Raw genomic sequence first — 22,637 nt, forward strand, 5'->3', positions numbered from 1 at the left:
TTGTATCAAAAACATGGGAGGCGGAGTGCTTTTGGCAACTAAGAATCATTTAGTGGTAACGAAAATGAAATCCTGAGAAACCAATGCTGAGGATCTATGGGTAAGTCTTAAAATATTGAGACGGTTTATTTACCGCCCGATTTAAATACAGAAGCCTTTTCGGAATACCTTGATAATTGTCAAAAGATATTCTGTCAAAAAAGATTATGTTGGTGGCTATTGGTCTAACACGCATTTTGTATATTCTCATTTTACTATCCAGTGGCCTTTTTCTGTAAGTTATTCGTTTAGTAAATTCATTCGTTTCGCATGAGAGGGAACGAGAGCGAAATACGGTTTTGATTGCGTTAGAGTAAGATGGATATATGACGAACGAACTTACTTACGAAACGAAATCGTTTTATTTATTTTTGCACCACAACAGGCCAGGAGGACCTATTACAGTGGTGAATTACATCACAGAACACCCAGGTTTGAGAAAAATTACATTTTAAATTTTTGTTTTCTCACCGGGAATCGAACCCGGAACCTTCCGTGCGTGAGTCAAGCGTCTTGACTACTACACCACGGAGGCCGCCGTTGTGACAGAATAAGCCTCCAGTCTTATGTGCTTATTCCTCCAAATGTTTACCATCAGTTTCTTGTAGGCTGTTGTTATGCCTCTATATAAGGGAAAAGGCTCTAGGGTGGACTACGGAAACTATAGAGCCATCAGCCTTTTGAGCGCTGTTGGTAAGATATATGGCAGAATGCTGATTGAGAGAGTAAGAAAAGTGACTAAAGATAGAGTGTGGGATATACAAAGTGGATTTATGAATGGAAGAGGATGTATGGATCAAATATTTGCCATGCAAAATATGACAGAAAAGTTTCTGGCTAAACACCAGAAACTTTTCTGCGCATTTCCAAAGGCATTTGATAGAGTTGATAGAGAGAAACTATGGAAGGTTTTTTCGGAGTATGGAGTGAATAGTAACCTGGCAAGGGCTATTGCGTCACTATACAAGGACAGCACAGCATGTGTGAAGGTGAATGGGTCATTCACGTCGTGGTTTAACATTCCTAAAGGAGTCAAAAAGGGATGTGTAATACTTGTTCAACGTATACATCGATAACTGTATGAAAGAACTAAAAGATTTAAGAATGGGAGCAAAATTGAGTGGTATAACTGTTAACTTCCTTCTGTACAGGGTGACCGGTGCGCTAAAATCTACTTTGGCATACAAATGTTTATCGCAGGAGGCAAAACTAGCAGTTCACAATGGAGTTCCAGTTCCACCTCTAATGTATGGGAGCGAAGTATAGAATTGGAAAAATAATTATGAAAGTAGGTTAAATGCTGTCGAAATGCGATCTTATGTGTTTTTTAAAATTTAGATTTAAATGTTTTAATATTTGATATTGATTTTACGGCTTTGGGAAGACTATTTAAGTATTTTTTTACAGCATACGATTAATGATTTAAAGCTGCAGTCGTATTGCATCTATGTAAAATTAACTTATTTAGAAATCTAGGGTTTCTGGAATGGAAAATATTATTTTTCCACATATTAAATCATACATATATGTTTTTTCCTCCATTATTGCAACGCACCAACTTTTATTTTAAATAAAGGCTAGTCTAAAAATGTTTTTTTAAAACTTTACTATACATTATAAACTGTTTGATAACATTTTTAAATTTATTTCAACAGAGAGGGAAAAAGTTTTCGAGAAGAAATTTGGAAGTCTAGGCATTTACAGGGCTTATGACCTGTCATTGGCTGGTTTAAGTGGCCACTTTACACACTGTGTAACATTCACCATTCTGCCCATGTTTGAACATCCACATTTCCTCAACTCTTCCATCTGTTGACTTTTGTGAAGTGAAAGAGCTGAAACCTTTATCACGTGGGTGGGGTGAGATTGACCAGCCAATGACAGGTCATAAGCCCTGTAAATGCCTAGACTTCCAAATTTCTTCTCGAAAACTTTTTCCCTCTCTGTTGAAATAAATTTAAATATGAACAACTCCCTAGGGAGGAAATCCAGCCAGTCTGCAAGCATTTGGACATAATCAAACATTGTTGTTTGATAACATTATTAAAGGGCTTACTTAAATACCTTAACTCCGGTCACCTTCAAAAGTTTCACTAATAATAATAAAGTTCGTCGTTGATAATATAATTCGTTTATACGTATTTATACATAAATGTAGTACTCATAATATAAAGTTAGCTAAATGCGTATTTTCCATCCATTATTAATTTAATGAGAACAAAATATAAAGTGTGTGGTAAGTGGCAGATATCTAAATTGGATTTTTCAGTCGATACTTTCAAAAAAGTATTAATTAATTATTCAACTAAGTTTTCCACCTATATTTTGTAAGCAATGTACCTATTTACTGATAAACCGATTAAATAAATAAATATTAAAATAAAATAAGTAATGACATTATATCAATAATGAAAAGTATGCACTGCATTTTAATTACATGTAAATATATTTACACGAGTGGCATTTATTGTTGGAAACCTTTAAGTAAAATTGGGATTCATTAACTATCTTAGAAATTTTCTGTTTTGTCCAGCACTTCCACTTCCACTGGCTTCCACCCATTGTTTCGATTGATTTTTGGTTTCAGGTGTATGTATAGTGGTGCACCCACGTTTCATCAACAGTTATTAATCGACGCCAAAAATCAACAGGATTACGCTTTATCATGTCCAAACACTGCTGTAAAGTCGGGGGGTTAAGGGTCATAAGGGCGAAACTACAAAAACACAGTTTTGAGATAAATGATAAAACAGTTTTCAAAAAATAATACTGTCTTTTAAGGGTAACAAATAAAGAAAATAAAAAATACAGTTAATAGAGCATAAAATGTTTTAGAGACAAAAATATGAAACTACGCTTTCGTCTATATGACCCTAACTTGCGCTTACATTAGTAAATTAACAAAATGATGTAAAAGGCGTTTTATTCTTCTGACTTTAAACAAAACGCTTCATTTGTAGTTTCACACAAATTTATCTAGGTAACTACTTATCGGATGAGTTTCATCTTTTTGTCACTAACAGGATATTTTGTTTGGATATCAGATTAGTACTTAACACAAAACAGCATTTTTTGTAAGTTCGCCCTTATGACCCTAAGCCCCCGAAGTGGTCTCTCGAACTCGTTTTTTTTCGACACTGAGCTAACACGGCACCCATCTTGCCGATAGCTTTTTCATATGAGATGTTTACCATTTCAACAATCTCACGCAACTTCACTCGGCGATCATTCGTAACTATATCGAGGATTTTCTTGATATTTTCTTCAGTGACCACCTCTTTTGGCCTTCCTGTTGATGGTATTGTTGCAGTGCTTGTTCGGCCGCGTTTAAATTCAGCAATCCAATATTTTACCATGTAATCTGACGGAGCAGACTCACCGTAATGTTTATCGAGCTTTTCTTTTGTCCCTTTCGCCGTTTTTCCTTTCAAATAATAGTGTTTAATCACTGCACGAAATTCGCTTTTTTCCATTTTTCAAGAACCACAAAAGTTGTTGACTACAACAAATAAACTAATCGATGAATTTGGGTGACATTTTAACAGCTGCCGTTTGACAGATCGCAATTTGGAAAAAATAAACCTTTTTTGTGTTTGTGCTGCCATCTAGCGCTAGGTAGCTTCATTATCAATCCGCCCTCGTATACGAACACGTTGCATTAAACAGCTGATGTAGGATGTAACGCAAATTTAATATTTTTATTCATATAAGTTGTCTCGTACAGAGTTCGCGGTAGGATATCTACTAGTGTTCGTATTTCATTATGTTTTGATTTATCGCATTGTTTTGTCTCTCGTGTGAGCGTTAATCACAACTAGATGCAGTCAATGGACTGCGAGGGTGTTACTTCTTGTTACTCGCGGCAGGAACTGCACTACAGAGTGCAGTCATTTCCTGAATGCATTTTGTTTTACTTGCAATTTGGTTGTTATAAACTAACGAGTACCTAAGCATATTATCGCTGAATATATACCAGTCATGAAAAAATACGTTATAAATGAATCAATACAAATATGGTGTTATCCAAATATAATTTTAAGGCTTTAAAACGTTATGTCATCATTTCGGCAAGTTGATCATGCGCAATCAGAAATCCCAGTCAGTGAAGAACTCCTTTCCCCTTTCCTTAGATATCATGTACTTCTGGATTTTCTTTTTTCTGCACAAAGATACCAATGCTATCAAATTACAGAGAACTTCTTTGGGTAGCTGTTCCGTTCTCCAACAAGTATTTTTTCCTTGTATGTGGACACCGTTAAGGAGACTTAAGTAATCAGATGCGGTGTGCGGTATGTGGAGGGCAAGCTGTAACCGTATATTATTTATTGTTTCAGCATTTACTTTGTGGAAAAAACATATTGAATTTATTTGCCTTCCTCCTTCCACCCGACCCTATCAGTACCTAAGTACTAATCTGTGTATATATTTTAGTTAAGTTTATATTTACACCTGATGATGGGCAATTCAAAATACCCGAAACTAGTTGTGTTATAATATATGAAACTATGATTAAACTCTTATGTGGTGAAAATTCGAAAGTGTTTCATTTGAAATAAATTCAAGCTGTAACCGGTATGTATATATAAAAAAATACCCAAATATTTCAAATTTGGTGGGCATTTTCAACGAGTAAATAACTCACCATTAGAAAATGGAAATCATGTTGGGGTAGAGTGGGGTGGGTTCCTATCTCGGACGTCGGACCTCTGATCCGCTAGTCAGCAACACTAGCCACGGGACCACGACCAATATTCTATTTAACTTTCACATTGTTAAACATGATAACTTCGATTTCCATCATAAACACATTTTCCCTATCTGCACTCAGTAATGGCACTGTATTGGTGCTCTAATTGCAGGGTACCTAGATCACTTCTGTCTTCTGTTACATGGAAGGTAAGGTGACCAGTCTTATGCCAGGTATAATGAAATATTGCAGTGTAGAACCGCATTAAAAAACCGATACACGTCCACCCTGCCAGGAATCGAACCTTAAACCTCAAGCATGGCTAGCGAATGCGCCGTAAAGCACATAACAAAAAATTTAAAAAGTTTAGGGAGTACCACTCGAGGAAATGTAGCCAAATAAAAGTGATATTTTAATTTTATTTTTTAATCTCATCGATTAATGAGAAATATGAAAGAGAAAATTGACAAAAAAACTAACTAGACTCCCAAAAGACGCTTTGGATCTCATAATACTTCCATCTGTAGGGCCCTCCACCCAAAGTGTAAATGATGATTCTGATCATGACGGTGACTCAAAAATATATAATAAAGGGTAAAAAAAAAATGGTGTTGTGATTTTATGTAGACGTTCTTTCAAAACACGTAAAAATTATACGCTACGCTGCACTTTGTCCAAATAAAAAAAAAACATGTTAATATGCAAATATAAAATAGTAAGACTGTAGTAATTAACGTATATTAACTTGTAAATGGTAAATAAAGTATATATATTTATGAATTTGTTTCTTATTTTCATAAACCTACTTAGTTACATTAAAACCTTTCATTTAAAGCTATATACATAGCTTTTATGAGTTAACGACACCTTTTGGTAATTTGGCCCCAGTGTGCATCGAGTCAAAAACACTCGTCCGGTTTTGGTTCTATTTCACACACAGAACTGTATTCTTTATTCTCCTGGACACAGATATTGATATCCACACTATAGTAATAATAATTAGCTTTTTCTGCGCCATTTTATTACATGTTTTTTTTTAATGCTTTAAATTATTTACGTTTTCGTTCTATTTTGTTATAATTTTTTTTTTAAATGCTTGGTACTTTTCTATTAACTTGTTAATTTGACAAAATAGCGCTTTTACTGTAGCTGTTATCTTCAAACTGTTACTTTTAATTTAAAATGTAATTTCATCACGGATAATTTGATGATAAAACATATTAATCAATTTTGAATGCTTTCTTTTTCTAGAACTCGAGCTCAGCACACAATGTGTTGTGGATATGGAAGGTCAGCAGACCATACTGCAGATCCCGACTTCACTCGACAAAATAGACAGGTAAGATTTTGGGATTACTTCTTTACCATAACAATTTTGTGTAAGCCAGTCGTTCTCCAGTGTTTTTTGTATTACGAACTTTCAAAAATAACAAACGCACATGCAAGTACTACATACACATCACCCTTCATAGGATGGAATGCCTAAATGAAAATAAAATACTGCATATCATTATCATCATTCCCTTTCCGCACCCAATGGTGCATAGAGCACTGCATCGGTAGACCAATCGCAGCGTATCGTGACCACTTTTGTTATATGAAGGTAAGATGATCAGTCTTACGCTTCAGGTACCAGTACAGGGACTATGAAATATTCTAGTGTGAAAACACCCTTTTAAATAAATATTTCATATCAACCATGTCGGGAATCGAACCCGAGACCTCTTGCCTGGTAGGCTAACGCGCTGATTATTACACCACGAAGACGTACTACATATACACCATTGTTACTTTCGAAAATATTTTTCTTTCTGTCTTAGTCTCGTATTTTGTGGTTACCGATGTCAGAATCAGAATGATGTCAGTTTATTTGTCAGGTTTTACCGTGTGGATCGGCAAAAATATTTGCTTTTTTAGTGAATGAGCGATGTTGTCCTTTTTTAACTGCTATAAATACTTTCAAACATTTGCGCTTAATATGATAAGATTGTGCTTATTGGACTTCCAACCTTTAAATACGAGTTCTTAAAATCGTCGAGAGCCAGCCAGATCAAGAATCCCCGTGAGGTATTTTCGTTGGACTGTTTATTCCCGTTGAATAATTAAAGTCCGATCGATTCTTTGTGATTGTCCGCGTAAACTGTTGTCTATTGCTGAATGGTAACTTATTCTGTATCTCCATTACTATCTGGACAATCAATAATTTCTCTTGGCCAGTTTAACGTCACCTTCGCATGTGAAAATGTCGGAAGTTTTTTTTTTTTTTTTTTTTTTTTTTTTTTTTTTTTTTTTTTTTAGAGTCTTTATTCAATAAAATATACATATTATTACATTATAATACATTATGAAGAAAACAAAGTATTAAGATATATTTTGTCCCGATAAACTATTCAATAATAGTTTGTCATCGGGTGCTCAGACATTAGTTTTAATTAATAATCAAATAAGAAGAGTACAGACATAACACTGTATACGTATAAAATAATAAACATAAAAATAGTTAAAGATTTTTTTTTTTTTTTTTTTTTTAAGTAAGAAAATAGAGTAAAATAATACAATTAAAATTAAAGAATAGTAATTTACTTAAATATATTTTAAATATAAGAAAGAAAAAAAAATAATAGACACATATATAAATAGTGTGTGCTCATAAATGTAATCAAAACAAGATAAGAAAATAAATTAAACAAGGTAAAGTAAATCTAGAATTTCAATTCATATCTACAGAAAAAAAATATAAAAAAATAGTAAGAAAATTAAAAGTACATATTAAAATTAAGATCTAACATTTTACATTTGTAAATGAAATAAGAAAGTAAGAAAGTAATAAAAGAAAAGAAAAGGTTAACCCAAGAAAATAACAAAAATGTAATTAATGAGGGATAAAATTTTTTTTTTTTTCAAAAAATGTATATATGTAAAAAAAATAATAATAAGTAAAGAATATTAAAAAATGTATTACATAAATACTACATAAATAATAAATCAATATAGGAACGTTTTATCTACTAACCACTTACGTAATAGAAACTTAATTTTATTTTTACTATGACATGTTTTCATGTCAAGTGGCAACAAATTAAATACTTTTGGAACAATATAATCCAACGTACGTTGTCCATATTTATTTTTAAATTTTGGTACTACTAGGCCATCAACAGATGTAAATCTTGTTAGATAGCTGTGTTCTAATTTATTTTTATATATCGAGCTGAACATCTGTTGAATAATAATTTTGCTCCATAAAATACCCTTAACTGGTAAAACATTTAATTTATCATACATAAATGGGGTATTATTCCTCTGATTGTATACATAATTGGGTGCAATCAATTTGACAAGTGCATTTTGAACATTTTGTACATATTTAATGTTTGTTGAACAAGAATGTCCCCAAGCAGTGATCCCATATCTTATTATAGATTCTCCCAGAGACAAATATACTAATCTTAGTGTGGAGAGAGGAACTAAAAACTTTAATTTGTGTAGTTGACTAACTACAGATCTTAACCGTTTGCATGTTTTCATAACATGAATATTCCACTTAAAAAAGTTATCAATAGTTAAACCTAAATAAACATATTCATTCACAATTTTTAATTTATCGCATAAGCAAGCTCTATCAAAGGTAGAGTTATGAAGGCATTCAAAATTATGAGTTTTTACAATAGGTAACATATTTGTTTTGGCGTGTGGCGATCTAACATGCATTAATTGACTTTTTTTGGCATTTATTAAAAGACCCGCATCATGACACCAAATTTGTAAAATATTAAAGTCATCCTGCAACATTTCAGTACATTTATTAATATCCCTATGCGAAACAACTAGAGCAGTATCGTCTGCATAAACAAAGTGTTTAACATGTGAAAAAATATTTTTAATGAATGATACATATATTATATACAATATGGGTCCTAATATGGAACCCTGGGGGACACCTGCTTTGATATTTCTATTACTGCTTTGTGCACTATCGATACTTACGGACATTGTTCTATTAGTTAGGTAGTTTTTGAAGAGGTTAAGTAATGGTCCTCTTATTCCGATTATATTTAAACATTTTAATAGTTTACAATGATCTATAGTATCAAAAGCCTTAGAAAAATCAATAAATAATATTAATACATGTTTTCTATTATTTAGTTCATTATTAACATAATTAGCAAAACTTTGGAGAAGAGTTTCAGTACTCTTCTTTTTTTGAAAACCGTGTTGGTTAATATCAATTATTCCAAAAAGTTCGAGATATTTTGTTAATTTTAATAATACATATTTTTCAAAGATCTTTTCAAGAGCAGGTAGAATACTAATAGGTCTATAATTTCCTAATAATGAATGATCACCTCCTTTGTATATTGGTCTAATTATACTGCATTTTAATTTCAATGGAATTTCGCCCTGAGATATAATTTTATTTATTAAATGCGTTACAATCGGTCCTAGAATATCAATATGTTTTTTAATATCAACCATTCTGATTAGATCAGCTCCTGGTGCTTTCGAGTTTTTCATTAGCCTTATGATATTAACGATTTCAAATAGTTTAGCTTGAGGTAAGTATAGACTGTGGGGGAGCTCTTCAGATATTGATTTATCAATTTTCTTGTCACAGATGTGTAACATTTGAGACACATTTTCAGAGAAATACTCGGCAAAATCATTCGAGACCTTTTCAACGTTATCATCATTGTTAACAAAGTACCTTTTAATAACTTCATCACAGTTTGTTTTAGATTTTCTGCCCAATATTCTGTTACATTCGTCCCATGTCTTTTTAACATCATTGAAACAATTTTGAAATTTCATATTGTAATGTGCGATCTTAAATTTGTTAATTTTTTTATTTAGATTGTTTCGTAACCTTTTATATTCCTTTTCGTAATATTTATTGCCAGGGGAGCTTTTCCATTTCTTAAATAATACGTCTCTAAATTTTATATCATTCAATATTTCACCATTCATCCAATCTTTAACAGCGCGAGGTCTGGTTTTATTCTTATATGAAACTAAAACTAAACTATCCTTATATATATTCGCAAAATTCTCACTAATTTTATTGTATAATGCGTTGACATCATTTTCCCCTAGGAGGGCATGCCAGTCATATTTTGTAATGTGTCTATCTACACACTTCTGTGACAGTATGTACGTTGGTTTACTTTTGGCAGCATTTAGATAGTTATTATTTGCGGCAAATTGAAAACTAATCGCTGTCGTATAATGATCAGCTATCATGTATTCGCATACACAGGCACGTATGTTTGCGGAGAACGCCTCTCGCCGCATACCACCTTCCTTTTTTGGAATATATCTCAAGTATATGTGGTCTATACATGAGATAGTAATTCCATTTCTAACTATCGCTTCCCTTGTGACGTCGGAAATACATTTTACTAAAAAGTTATCAGTCATTATGTTTTCATATGAGATAGTCATCGGATCAAATTCATTCAAAAGATTTAAATTAATATCTCCTAAGAACAATAAGTTTTCATTTATATTTATACTATCTTTGAGGAATAGTGAGATTTCATTTAAGAACCCCTGTTTGTTTAGATTTGGGGGTCTATATATTGCCAGGATATGTACATTGCTTTTATTAGGTAAAGTCAAAGTCCCAAATACATTTTCGAAAAAAGTGGTTTGTATTGTTTTTTTATTAAAATCTAACCTCTTACTAATATATAGCATTATTCCGCCACCCTGCTTATTAGTTCTACAAAAATTGAAAGAATTATACTCTGATATATTATAAAAACAGGTTTCATGTTCCTTGATCGAAGTTTCACATAGCATTAGAACATCAATAAACTGTAAGCAGTTCTTGAAATATGCATAGAATATATCCCAATATTTACATATTGAGCGAATATTTAACTGGACACAAGTAATTTTATTATTTAAACGCTTATTACAATTAATTAATTCAATGAAATCCTCTAGTTTGCTAACTCTTATATATTCGACGTCGCTCTCGTAATCTATAAATTCAAGACTCATGGCATGATATTCCCTTTCAATATAATACAATCTATCAAGATATAAATATGTTCACAGTGTTTAAGAAGCTTTTTAAGCCTAAATAAAATATAGAAATATACTTGTGACAGTTGTAGTGAATAAAAAAACATAATATTGTATACAAAAGCAGGTAACATAATATGGTTCAAAAACAACCGATGAGGTAAATATAATAGTGATGTATGACTATTATATGTTAAAAAAATTGTCATATCAACAAATTTATAAATGAAATAATATATACAAGTTTTAGCCGTGTCATAATATTCAATGCAATAAATATAATTTAGTAAATATTTCCTTAGTTTTAATATTTCAATGGAATAACCATATACTATTCTTAAAAATGTAAAACAATAAATAAAAGAGAGTATGTATGTTACAAGTAGTATACCTATACAATTAGAAAACACAACACCGTGCATTATAAGCACGTATATGAAAACTTTTAAAACTAGTACTTGTTGAAGAGATTTATTTTTATTATAAAATATAAGTCTCATTAAATTGTATATAAATATCCGTTGATTTAGTTGCATATCTACCAAATTCATATAAAAATATTTACGCGTACGAGTATGTTCACTAAAGTAAAAATAAAAAATGAGGCGTGAAACCAGTTCACGGATTAAAATGTAAACAATACTAGATAATATATTGTCATGAATGTAGTAAAATTTAAGTATTTTTTCATCACACATCATTGCACCAATAACATTCGTATTTAAATATTTACATATCAAATACATTATATACAAATAAGGAAACAAAATAAAATATACACTTAATAATCTATAGAATGGTTTGTAGCGTTCTAGTAAAATATTTACATTATTACATTTAGTTATTAAATGCATTTTGAGCTTACTGCGTATATGTGCATACAAGCAATCACACATAAAAAACGATATATGACTCATTTTAATATTCAATATTTTGTTTGGCAAGGTGCAACATTTTAGCATAATATTTACAGTGTATCTTATCGTTGGCCCTGTGATCCGTCGGAAATGTCAGCTTAAACCTAGTATTGTTATGAATACAATTTTTACACTTGGGAGCGTGTTCTTTATTTTCACAATGTTGATGCGTATGTGGCCCTCCGCAGTATGTACAGCTCACCTTTTCCTTGTCCGCGAGTAAGCACCGTCCCGCGCTGTGTCCCCAACGTAAACAATGATAACACTGCATCAAGATGTTAGCGTCTTCAACTGCGACTTTTTGATACCCAATATTCACTTTATTAGTCCTTATCATCGCTCTTCTTATTTTCGGGTCTACTTCCACAATATAATTAGATGTATCGTTAAAATTATTTTTTGTAATTTTTTTAATGCGAAATAAGTCCTCAACTGGTTTTTCTTGACTTATAATATTTATTTCGGAATTTTGCGCTATTATGTCTACCAGGAACTCTTCTTTATCATATTCATGATGTATTCCCTTTAGGATGACAGTTGGTTTTCTCTTTTTCAGTTCGTCGACATTAACGTCTTTGAATTCACTTTCTAAGCATGTTTTTAACCTATTTGCATCCTCTTTTTTATCGCATTTTATAAGTATTCTATTTCTAGAAACCTTTTTTACTTCGTCTACACTTATTCCCAAATTCCTTATTTTTATCTTCTTATATATTTTTTTCAGAAGTGCATCAGCTGATTCGTCGGATTGAGGAGTCAACATTATATTATATAGATTTTTTTTTGTCGAGATGTCTTTTTGACCTTTGAAAGGTTTTATTCTATCTTCAGTAAATTTAAATGTTTTTAAATCCTGGATTTCGTTGGAGAGTGTTTTTATGGATTCAATAACATTTGAAAGCACATCCGTTTTTTCTGGCGTTGATTGTACCAGCGAAATAAGATGATCCATAATGTTATTAACAGCAACAATAAGAGCGCCCCGTTGATCTTTACTAAGTATGTTGTTTGCTAAGAGATCTTTAATTTTTTTTTGCTGATTTTTGGCATCCTTTAGACGATCATTGTTAGAGAGAGAGTTCATATTTAACTCACCAGTACTAGAGCTTGTACTGAAGCGTCTACTAGAAGCCATAATAGATTTATTCAGTACGTACCTTTGTATCTCCGCACTTGATATCACAATGTATGGATATATATTTTGAAATCACTTTTTATGTTTTTTTTTTTTTTTTTTTCTTTAATTAGAGATTTTATTTAGGCCAATATTATTTTATAAGTATGTACAATTACTATTATTATTTGTTAAGTTTTGCCACTGATTTATGTCACTATGGCTGTTAGGTTTGGCGGTATTGTCACAATAACATCGAAGTTAAACAAGCAAAACTTTTTAATATTGCAAACAGAGCTCTTTCGATGGAAATATGGTATTCCAAGACACTCTTTAACAAATCACTATGAGTTTTTGTTCACAAAGTATCAAAAATCACTTGTAAAACATGCATTATAATTCTAATTGATTTGTCCACTGATTTGTATTTTTACAACACATACACCGAATAACTGATTAGTTTAGAGAAATAACGCCACGACAGTACCCGGTCCTTTTAATTAATTTTTTTTTTTTTTTTAATGTAAAAGATAAAATAGAAAGCAGAACAGAATTTACATCATTTTCAAATTCGTTTTGACATACAATATTATTTGCGACTGTACTCAACTAGCGCCATCTAGGGACTGAGACGGGAACTGGGACGGGTTCTTCACAAAAAAGTTATATCTCCCTGCGCATTGCAAGACAATCGTGCATAAAAAATGATCGATACGTTTCTATTCCGTGGCTTTTACTTCCTTAAAATATTGATTTCACGTATCATGACTATCACTTTCGTACGTGAGTCACACACGATTCCTATTATTGTTCGTCTCTGTATGATGAAAATGGGCAAACGGCTTTACTTGAATGGTCGCTTTCTCAATTATTCCAACAGATGTGGAAGCTATAAATAGCTAGGATTTCATTCGTTTACCGTCTATCTATTGATTTGATTTGAGTTTTTTAGTAAAATATTATCGTTTTACCAATACTACGTCTTTATCGATAAGAGATATGCTTATCGTTTGTTTGTTACTCCGATAGTAATTTCTCGCTAGCAACGACGATTAAAAAGTTATCTTTGTTTTCCGATGGTTTCGTAATGTCAGCCCAATATTATCGGTTCATAATTGCATTGAAGTAATCGAAATTTTCTGTTTTATAAAATGTTAAAACGGCGTAATTTAAGACATTGTTGACTAAACAAAATTGTAGATCTCTTAGCTACTCACGCGGTTTGTGTGTATATCCTTAGTATCGTACCTATTATATACTCAGTAACGCCAAAGTCCGAGACGTCATGTTTCAATAATAGGGTATTATCACTCGGGAGGAATATCAGATTTAACATACTGTACATATAAATGATTTTTCAAAGACTCGTTCAGTTTTTTTAAAAGCCCTAGTAAAAAAAGTAAAATAATTAATTTCATTCATAAATTTCGTTTTCAATATTCGCTGTCTCAGAAAAGCCATTTTAGTCGGTTGGTAATAAATTCAGTCATACAAATCCACCTAAGAGTACACTAAGAACCGTGCATTTTATTTAATGTTGGTAATGCAATCAAAGCATCAAAACGACTCGTATTGTTGTCTATGCCTTTTTCCCCCCTTTTCGCCAACCTTGTAGCTAGTAGGTACCGTAAAATGGTGCGACATTTAAATCGTAAGGTGACTTTGATCACGATATATATTTTTTATAGTTCTCTCCATAACTTGGAAACCTCTGTCAATTTTTAACGGTTTTTTCTATACGACAATACGGAATACGCTTTAAATGCAAAAATATATTTACTTTATTTCAAGTAAGAACCCAATAAATTTGGAGTTGAATTGTGAAGTTGTTTTTTTTTTTTAATTCAGTGATAAACTAGTGTTGGTTTTTATAAAATTTATTTAAGGTAAAAGTAGTTTTGTGTAATTTGCTTCCGTATTGACTGACATCAGTACATCACTGAGTGTCCATTATTAAAAGGTTTTCTAAAATGGGCTGAAATTTATCATTTCTTCTACACAGTTGTTTTGCAAGCGACATGATTTGAACTTATTAATAAAAGTTTTGAAGCAGGGCCTACAAAAAATATTTTGCTTAAATTCTAGAAAAACCTCTTATGAAGATTCGGACTGCTTCCAACCAATACAAAATATGTTTTGGAACACTATACTAGACTATACTAACACTACACTATATTAAACACTATACTGAACTAACTAGACTAGACGAGACATAAAATGACTAGACAATATTAAATTTCTAATGTAATCCTAACGGGTTTTTTAAAATTGTAAATAAAAATAAAAAAATACAATAGATAATATAAAGTTAAACATCCTTAAAGGCATTTTAGCCATATTTCCAGAACAGAAGGAAATTTTTCTTAACCAAGCGATAGTAAAATGTGGGGACTGGGGATTTCCACTCAACACACAGGATTTCCGAGTATAAATAAAAAAATATTACGACACATATGAACGAGTCTTAATAAAATTCAAAATAATTTTCTGCCAAAATATTTTATTTTTAAAATGTGCGGAAAAAATATGAGGCTTCGTCCTCGAACATCAACGGTGAAGTGATTCATCTAGTAAATTTTATCATTCTGACGAAATGCTTGTAGAAGAACCTTCAATTGCACTTCTTGTGATATCTTGTCGAACACTATATTTCACGTATTCGTAAGAAGCAGATACAAGAATTACTTTATATAAAAGTACAGTAGAACTCCAATTATCCAAACTCGACTATCCGAACCGCTGATTATCCGAATTGAATTCCCGAGTGTGACCACATACAACTTCTCACTTTCAAGCGGATGCGCGACTTGGCTGCCCGAAAACGGATGATGACAGTCAAACAGCTTACTTCGACCTCGATGTTCAGCAAGTAATGACTTTCATTTACAGTTCTGTACCAATGCACAGCATTTGTAACTACGCTTAACATGTTAAAATGTTTTGAAAGCTGTGAAAGATTTATTAATTAACTGATAATTGTATTTGATCAGAAAGCAACGTTATTATGTCCTCTTTATCAATTATTTAATATTAACATATTACAACAGAGATGAAGAACATTTTAAAGAAGGTAATATAGAAGTCAAGGCATCTACAGGGCTTATGACCTGTCATTGGCTGGTTTAAGTGGCCACTTTACACACTGTGTAACATTCACCATTCTGCCCATATTTGAACATCTATATTACCTTCTTTAAAATGTTCTTTATCTCTGTTGTAATATGTTAATGTTAACAGCTCCCCAGGGAGTTGAATCCAGTCCTTGTCTACAAAAATTTGGACAAACTCAAAATATTGTTGAATTATTTAATAAATACGTTTTTTTGAATCACCATAATATTAAAAAAATATAAACTTAATTTATATTTCAATTATTATATTTGTGTTTATAATAAAATTTCTTTTTTTGGTTTGTAATAATTAAAAAAAACAATTTTACTTTATGTGGAATTAAAGTATATTATTTATATTTACTCAATTATTTCACGAGATGCGACTTAAACGTCCATCAAAGACACGCCTTTTCGTAGTTTGCTAATACCTCAGTGCCTTTTTGTTAGTAATAATTGGAACTTCTTCAAAATAAACACAGACAATCATGGTGTATCAAAGCGGCCCCACTCCGAGGGTTGACTTTGATAACCAATTTTTTTTTTCTTGCTTTCACAACATGATATTTTCTCATTAAAAAAAAAACAATTTCAATTCCCTTTTATGAAGGTTAGCTCGAAAGTGATCAAAGTCTCCCCATTCCGTTTACTCTACTAAAAATCATAGACATTTGTAAAAACTGTTGCCGCATTCGATGACGTCATACTTGATAACGTTAAGAAATGTTTGTTTTTTTCTTTATTCAAATGACTTTGATCCTTTATATCTCCCTTATTTCTTAACTAATTTTAATAGGAATATTATCGATTGTCTTGTGATTTTTTTAAATTAGTTTATTAGCTAATAAAAAAAAACCCATTAAAATTGCCCGTTATTCACTAGTTTAGATCTCATCGTTTTCCTCAAAAGTTTTAAATTATTTTAAATGTTTATTATTGCGCTATCTATGGATTTATTTGGACAATTTGACATTATACATACATATATTTTATTTTTTTGGACTTATGTTTTACAGACTAAAATTATAGTTAATGTAGCTTAGCCGATGAACAAATTTATTTATTTATTCATTTAAAATTACGCATGTTTGCAAATTCACGAATTTATTAAACAATGGCTTTAGAGGCTGTCCCCGTGTTAAGCTCTAATAATTAACAACAACATATATACATATTAAATCGGGTTGTGGTCCCGTGGCTAGTGTCTCGGACGCACGGCTCATCGTTCAAACTACGGTTCGTGGTTCAAACCCCACTCTACCCTAACTTGATTCCCATGTTCTAATAGTGAGTTATTTAAAACTCGTTGAAAATGGCCCTCAATATGAAATATTTGGGTAAATCATAAAAACGCGAAAATGACTTTTTTAAAAATAATAATTTAATAATAATAATAACCTTAATATTAATGGTTAGTTAAGTCTACCTTGATAAAGAAGCTTTAATCTCATCGGTAGACAAAAAAAGTGGTTAAAAACAAAGATGATTATTTATTTTATTATGCATATTCAGTTACAAGCATGGTCAAATATACAATAGAATTATATACAATAAGACAAAACATCAAAATATATTAAAAGCAAATAATGGTAATAGTTATAAAGATTTAAGTTGTGTGATTTTTTCGAAAAATCTAACTAAGTAGGTACTTCATACACACCTGTATCTGCGATAAAAGCGAGGGGGGTTATTAGGTGTGGATTTAATATTTTGCTTTTAATATTAATTAATTTACAATAATTTCCTATGTGTCTATAAATGTTCTATTACAATTCGCAATTTTAAATTATATATTGTACTTTCCTACTTTACTCTTATTTGTTTGAACTGTATAGAAAAGCACACATGTTAATTGCTATATTATTCATAGGCACTCTATATTGTAGGTGTTTGGAGTGTATAAATTTAGATTATATGATATTCCTAGTACTTACATTTTTTTAAATTAGCCAATTGACAGGCTTATGAAAGCCCTAATGGTTGGCATTAATGATATATGATACAATGATTAAACTTCACATAAACAATCTTACAAACAATTTAAAAGTACAGTAGGTATGGTCATGGCACGATCTAGGTAGAATATCAAGAACACAAAATTCTTATTGGATTTGTCTCTCCTTATAAACACCCGATTATTTCTACTAAGCCTGTATAAATCTGTCCGGGCGTTACCTTTAGATATTATTACTGATTATCGACGCTCAATGCATACTCACTGCTTCTTTAGATCACAACAGTAATTAATTACTTACAAGGTGTTGTTAAATACTTGATATGATACAAAATGTATTGTAATTTATCTTCGGGTTGTTAGTGGCGAGACTATTCCACCCAGTTTAATATACGGTCACCCCCTCATGTCACGCTTTGTAGTTCATGATAATATTAATGATACTGTACCGGAAAACTTTTTAATGAAATCCTTCCACTTCTGATCGTGTGATCCTTTTTAAATTTGTTCACTGTCCTCGAGTAAACATGTAAGTACACCGCAAGACAAATAAATTTACGAGTTCTCAAAAAAAACTAAAATTGACATATAATGAATTATTCTTGATATTTAATTAGTTTTTTTTTATATTGTTTGACATATGTGATGACTACTCGTTATTTCAAGGTTAAAATAAAAAATCTTACTCATGAATTGTACTTAGAAATTGCCATTATATATCAGGTATCAGATTACCCGAACCTTAGAGACCCATAACGGTTCATTTATGGTCGAGTGTTTGTGATGGAATAATAAAAGACATGTTATTTTTTAATTCATATTTAAGAAGTAGGTTCTTATCGCTTTATTTTAAATTAAAGTATTTTACATTTAAACATATTTATAACATTTAAAAATATTTAGTACTTAGTGAATTCACCTTTATTTTTTATAACATGTAAAATTCTATTATTTAGAGAAGCGTTAAGCGAATGTAAAATTTCTGATGTTATTTCTTCTTCCCAAACTTGAATTAAGTTTTTTTTTAATTCCTCAATGTTTTTTGATTTTTTTTTCCCGACTTTTTTTTTCATAATCGCCCATAAATTTTCTATCGGGTTCAAATCAGGGCTATTCCCGGGCCACGTCAACGATTTTAAGCCAATTTTCTCCTTGAATTCATTGATCTATAAAAAAACAATAAATTATTTATCATGTGGTCACAAAATGCATTTAAAAATATATATATTTGTACTCACAGTGCGGGCTCTATGGCACGGCGCAGAATCATCCTGAAAAATTGGGTCCGCGGTATACTGCGTAATGTCCTCGATTGTTGGAATAATATGTTTTTTTAACACTTTTTTGTACTGAATGGCATTCATCGTACCCTGTACAAAATTTAGAGGTCCTAAACCGTATGCTGTCATGCACCCCCAAATCATCACGTAGGGTGAATGTTTAACGGTTCGAGTGACGCACGACGGATGATATCTTTCCCCACGTTTTCGTCGAACTATCTTTCTGCCGTCTGGACCAAAAAGGTTGAATTTTGATTCATCAGAGAAAACAACATTTTGCCAATCCTCCAAGGTCCAATTCTGGTGCTCTTTCGCCCAATCCAGTCTAGCCTTCTTCATTTTGTCCGTGAGTAATGGTTTCTTTGCGGGACTCCGTGCTTGGAAACCATGCTCCAACAGCCGCCTGGACACTGTTTTTACTGAAAATGTTGATGTGCTGGTAGACTGCACCTCTGCGTGTATTTCAGGTGCCGTTAAAAATCGATCGCGCATAACAATTTTTTTTATTAAGCGATCATCTCGGGCAGATGTCACGCGCCCCCGTCCGCTTCCTTTTTTCCGTTCTATGGATCCAGTTCCTTGGATTTTATTAAATAAAAACCTCACCGCACCTTCTGAATACCCAACTCGACGAGATATTTCACAATTAGATATGTTTTCTTGCGACAATGTGATTATTTTGGATTTTATCGCAATCGACATTTGCTTTGCACTTTCCATGATTGTTGTGTTATGTTCACTCAAACGCGGGTAAAACAAGACTGTTGAGACATTTTAAAATGTAAATATTGTAGAAAGGTGACACATAGTGTCCTTAATTTATTAAACAAAAGAAAGAGGTATCGATAAAGGATTTCTTAGAAAAAGGGTTCAGTAAAGTCAAGGGGCGCGGTAGCAGGTAAACTCGTATTTTTTTTTGTCTTGCGGTGTATTTAAAAAGGGAGACATCCATTCATTCCTAGTCAAGTACTAGGAATGACGGAAAAATGAATACATATTACTTATGTCAAATATTCCTTAATTACCCTGTATTTTTTAATAGGCTTATTAATAAATTAAATTCCCCCAAAAAAGCATATTAAACTGATAAGTTAGTATAAAAGCAGGTCAGAAATGTGCCAAGCATTTTTTTTTAGATTGGCGGTATCGTTCTACTATTTTTTTTAGCTACTTTGCCTAGAGTTTGTTTTTCAAGGGGCAATTCATATCGGATAATTTTGCTTTGCTAAAAATCATCATGTAGGTAATAAAACCGTTAATTTCTGAGAATTCGTTCTGATAATTTAATATAAGAATTAAAAGTGCAAAGAAAGCGAGGTTTTGTTATGTTTATGAGATTGCTCATAACCGCGTTTATTCAAACTTAATCTTACGCACTAAAGAAATACCCCGAAATGGTGATACGATTTGTTTTTGATTAAATTTTGCCGCGTATTGTTTTTAGGAAAACGTTTTAATTCACTTTGCTCATTCTCAGTTCACGTTAATTAAGACCTCGAGCGTTTCCCGCTGTAGGTTGTACTAGGCTAGGATTGTACGACGCGACGTCGCGCGTCGCGTCATTAAGGACCAAAGCGCCGGGAAAACTGCGTCACTGGAAACTCGAACCCGGTCTAAGATGGTGGCGGTAGCGCCTCGTAACCCGCATAATGTTCTACGTTGTCTCCTTGCTCCCGGTTCCTCGTTCTACGTTGAATGGCTAATTCATTTTGCTCGACAACTCCGCGCGACATGCAAATGGAGCTGTGAATCTTTACTAGGTACAGAAGCTATTCCTGAAGGGATCGTGTTATGAAGTTTACGCACATTACCGATGTTAATATCAATAGTAAATAAAACAACTCATCTAGATCTAACATGTCATGTAATACTTTTTTTATCCTTTGAGAAATAAATTTTGTCCTAGTTTTAATTTTCTTTATTTGTATTTTATTTTAATTGCGTCTGTATGTATTATAAAGATTTGTGTTTGCCATTTTTTAAATGCAATTAATTCGTTAATAAATAAATTAATAAATACATGTAAGTAATTTTAAAAAAAATGTAACTGAAATTAATTTGCCTTCTATTATTTTCTTATATAATTTTCGTGTTTGCGCATATCAGATATCTGCTAAAGTACATATAGGTATAACTGAACTTCTTATCATATTTTATAGGTTATACCCTCCACTATAGCGTCAATGCCAAAGAAAGAAAAGAAAAAAAATTGACTCCACTGACAAATTAGGAAATCGGAAAAAAGTAACTTTTTGGAAAAATCGCATTTTAGAAAAAAAAAGATATGTTTCCTTCGTTCAATGAAAACACTGCTGAGGAAATTATTTTAGCTATAACAGAACATTTAACTTTATTGGAAGAAAATATTTAATATTACCTTCAATAAATATATAAAATTATGACTGGATACGAAATCCCTTATTTTTAACCTCATATTTGTTTGAGCTAGGTTTCTCGACATTAACCAATATTAAAACGAAGAAACGCGAAAGACTTAGCAATTTGGATGAAGAAATCAGAGTAGCTATATCAAATATTAGACCTAATATCACTGAAAATTGTAAAAGCCGGCAAGCTCAGGTGTCACATGAAATAATTTTCGCCACAAAAAGTTTCATTGGAGTGTTTGTGTTTTTATATATATTTTTTAATTAATGTAATTTTTAGCCTGTCTGTAAAAAAATAATCAATTTTTAATAAAAGTTATCTTTGTATGTTTTTTTCATCTTCAGTTTTGGTGTATCGCGAATTTTCCTTACGATCAAAAGTGCTCCCTGACCTCAAAAAGGTTCAGAACCACTGCAGTAGACAGACATGTATATTTCCCGTTTATCCGTGCCAGAGGTTAGTAACACACAAGGAATGATATAATTCCACCGTATTAAAGAGCCAGTTAGTTTCCAAACCATGTCTTCCTCCAGTCGAGTCGACCTCGCTAACGCCAATCGTCAGAGCGACATGGCCACAGCCGAACAGCGCCAGCGCCAGCGTCCCGGCGCGGTGCGGCCGGCGCGGCGCGACCGACGCGGTGCGACGCCGCTACCCAGCAACACAACAGTATCGCTCTACTTTTCACGGTTGTGATAATGAACGTGAGGAAAGGTTTTTACTATGATTCTTAACAGTACTAGTTAGTTCGCTTTAAACTTATTTTCTTTAACAGTAAATTCAATTTATGACACCTCCGTGTAACCTACTGCTTGATCGGTGACTGAAATAAACGTTAAAAAAATATTTAAGCAAATAATACATGTGTAATTGTGTATTTAAAATTTATTGTTATTCGTGTTGTGTTTGGAAACGTCAACTTGGATTCTGTTTTTTTTTCAGTCAACTATTCTGGCATTAAAAATGTTTATTATTTCTCCTTCAGAAATATTTATTATTGAATGATCAAAAGATAAAAACCACTATTTAAATACAATCATCATCATTCCCTTTCGGCACCTAATGGTATGCCATAGGGCACTGCATTGGTACACAAATCGCAGTGTATCTTGAGTAGGTAA

At 32.1% G+C, this 22,637-nt stretch overlaps 1 protein-coding gene and 1 long non-coding RNA gene across 3 annotated transcripts in view; one reads left to right on the forward strand and one right to left on the reverse strand.

The window, feature by feature from the left end:
* The window catches only part of Khc-73 (Kinesin heavy chain 73), a 187,638-nt gene that overhangs the window by 3,434 nt on the left and 161,567 nt on the right, over positions 1-22,637 (forward strand). For both annotated transcript variants that reach the window (XM_088228830.1, XM_088228831.1), the window contains exon 2: positions 5,978-6,065. In XM_088228830.1, coding sequence (XP_088084956.1) covers positions 5,978-6,065 — 88 coding nt within the window. The remainder of the gene's footprint in view (positions 1-5,977; positions 6,066-22,637) is intronic.
* LOC148280147 (uncharacterized) lies at positions 1,023-2,845 on the reverse strand. The gene is made up of 2 exons (XR_015822689.1): positions 2,063-2,845; positions 1,023-1,660 (listed from the first exon to the last, which is right to left on the reverse strand). It is a non-coding gene; the product is annotated as an uncharacterized LOC148280147 (long non-coding RNA).

This window comes from Micrasema longulum, unplaced genomic scaffold, assembly GCF_059751315.1.
Source record: "Micrasema longulum isolate JH-2025_06_02 unplaced genomic scaffold, ASM5975131v1 h1tg000611l, whole genome shotgun sequence".
NCBI lineage: Eukaryota > Metazoa > Arthropoda > Insecta > Trichoptera > Brachycentridae > Micrasema > Micrasema longulum.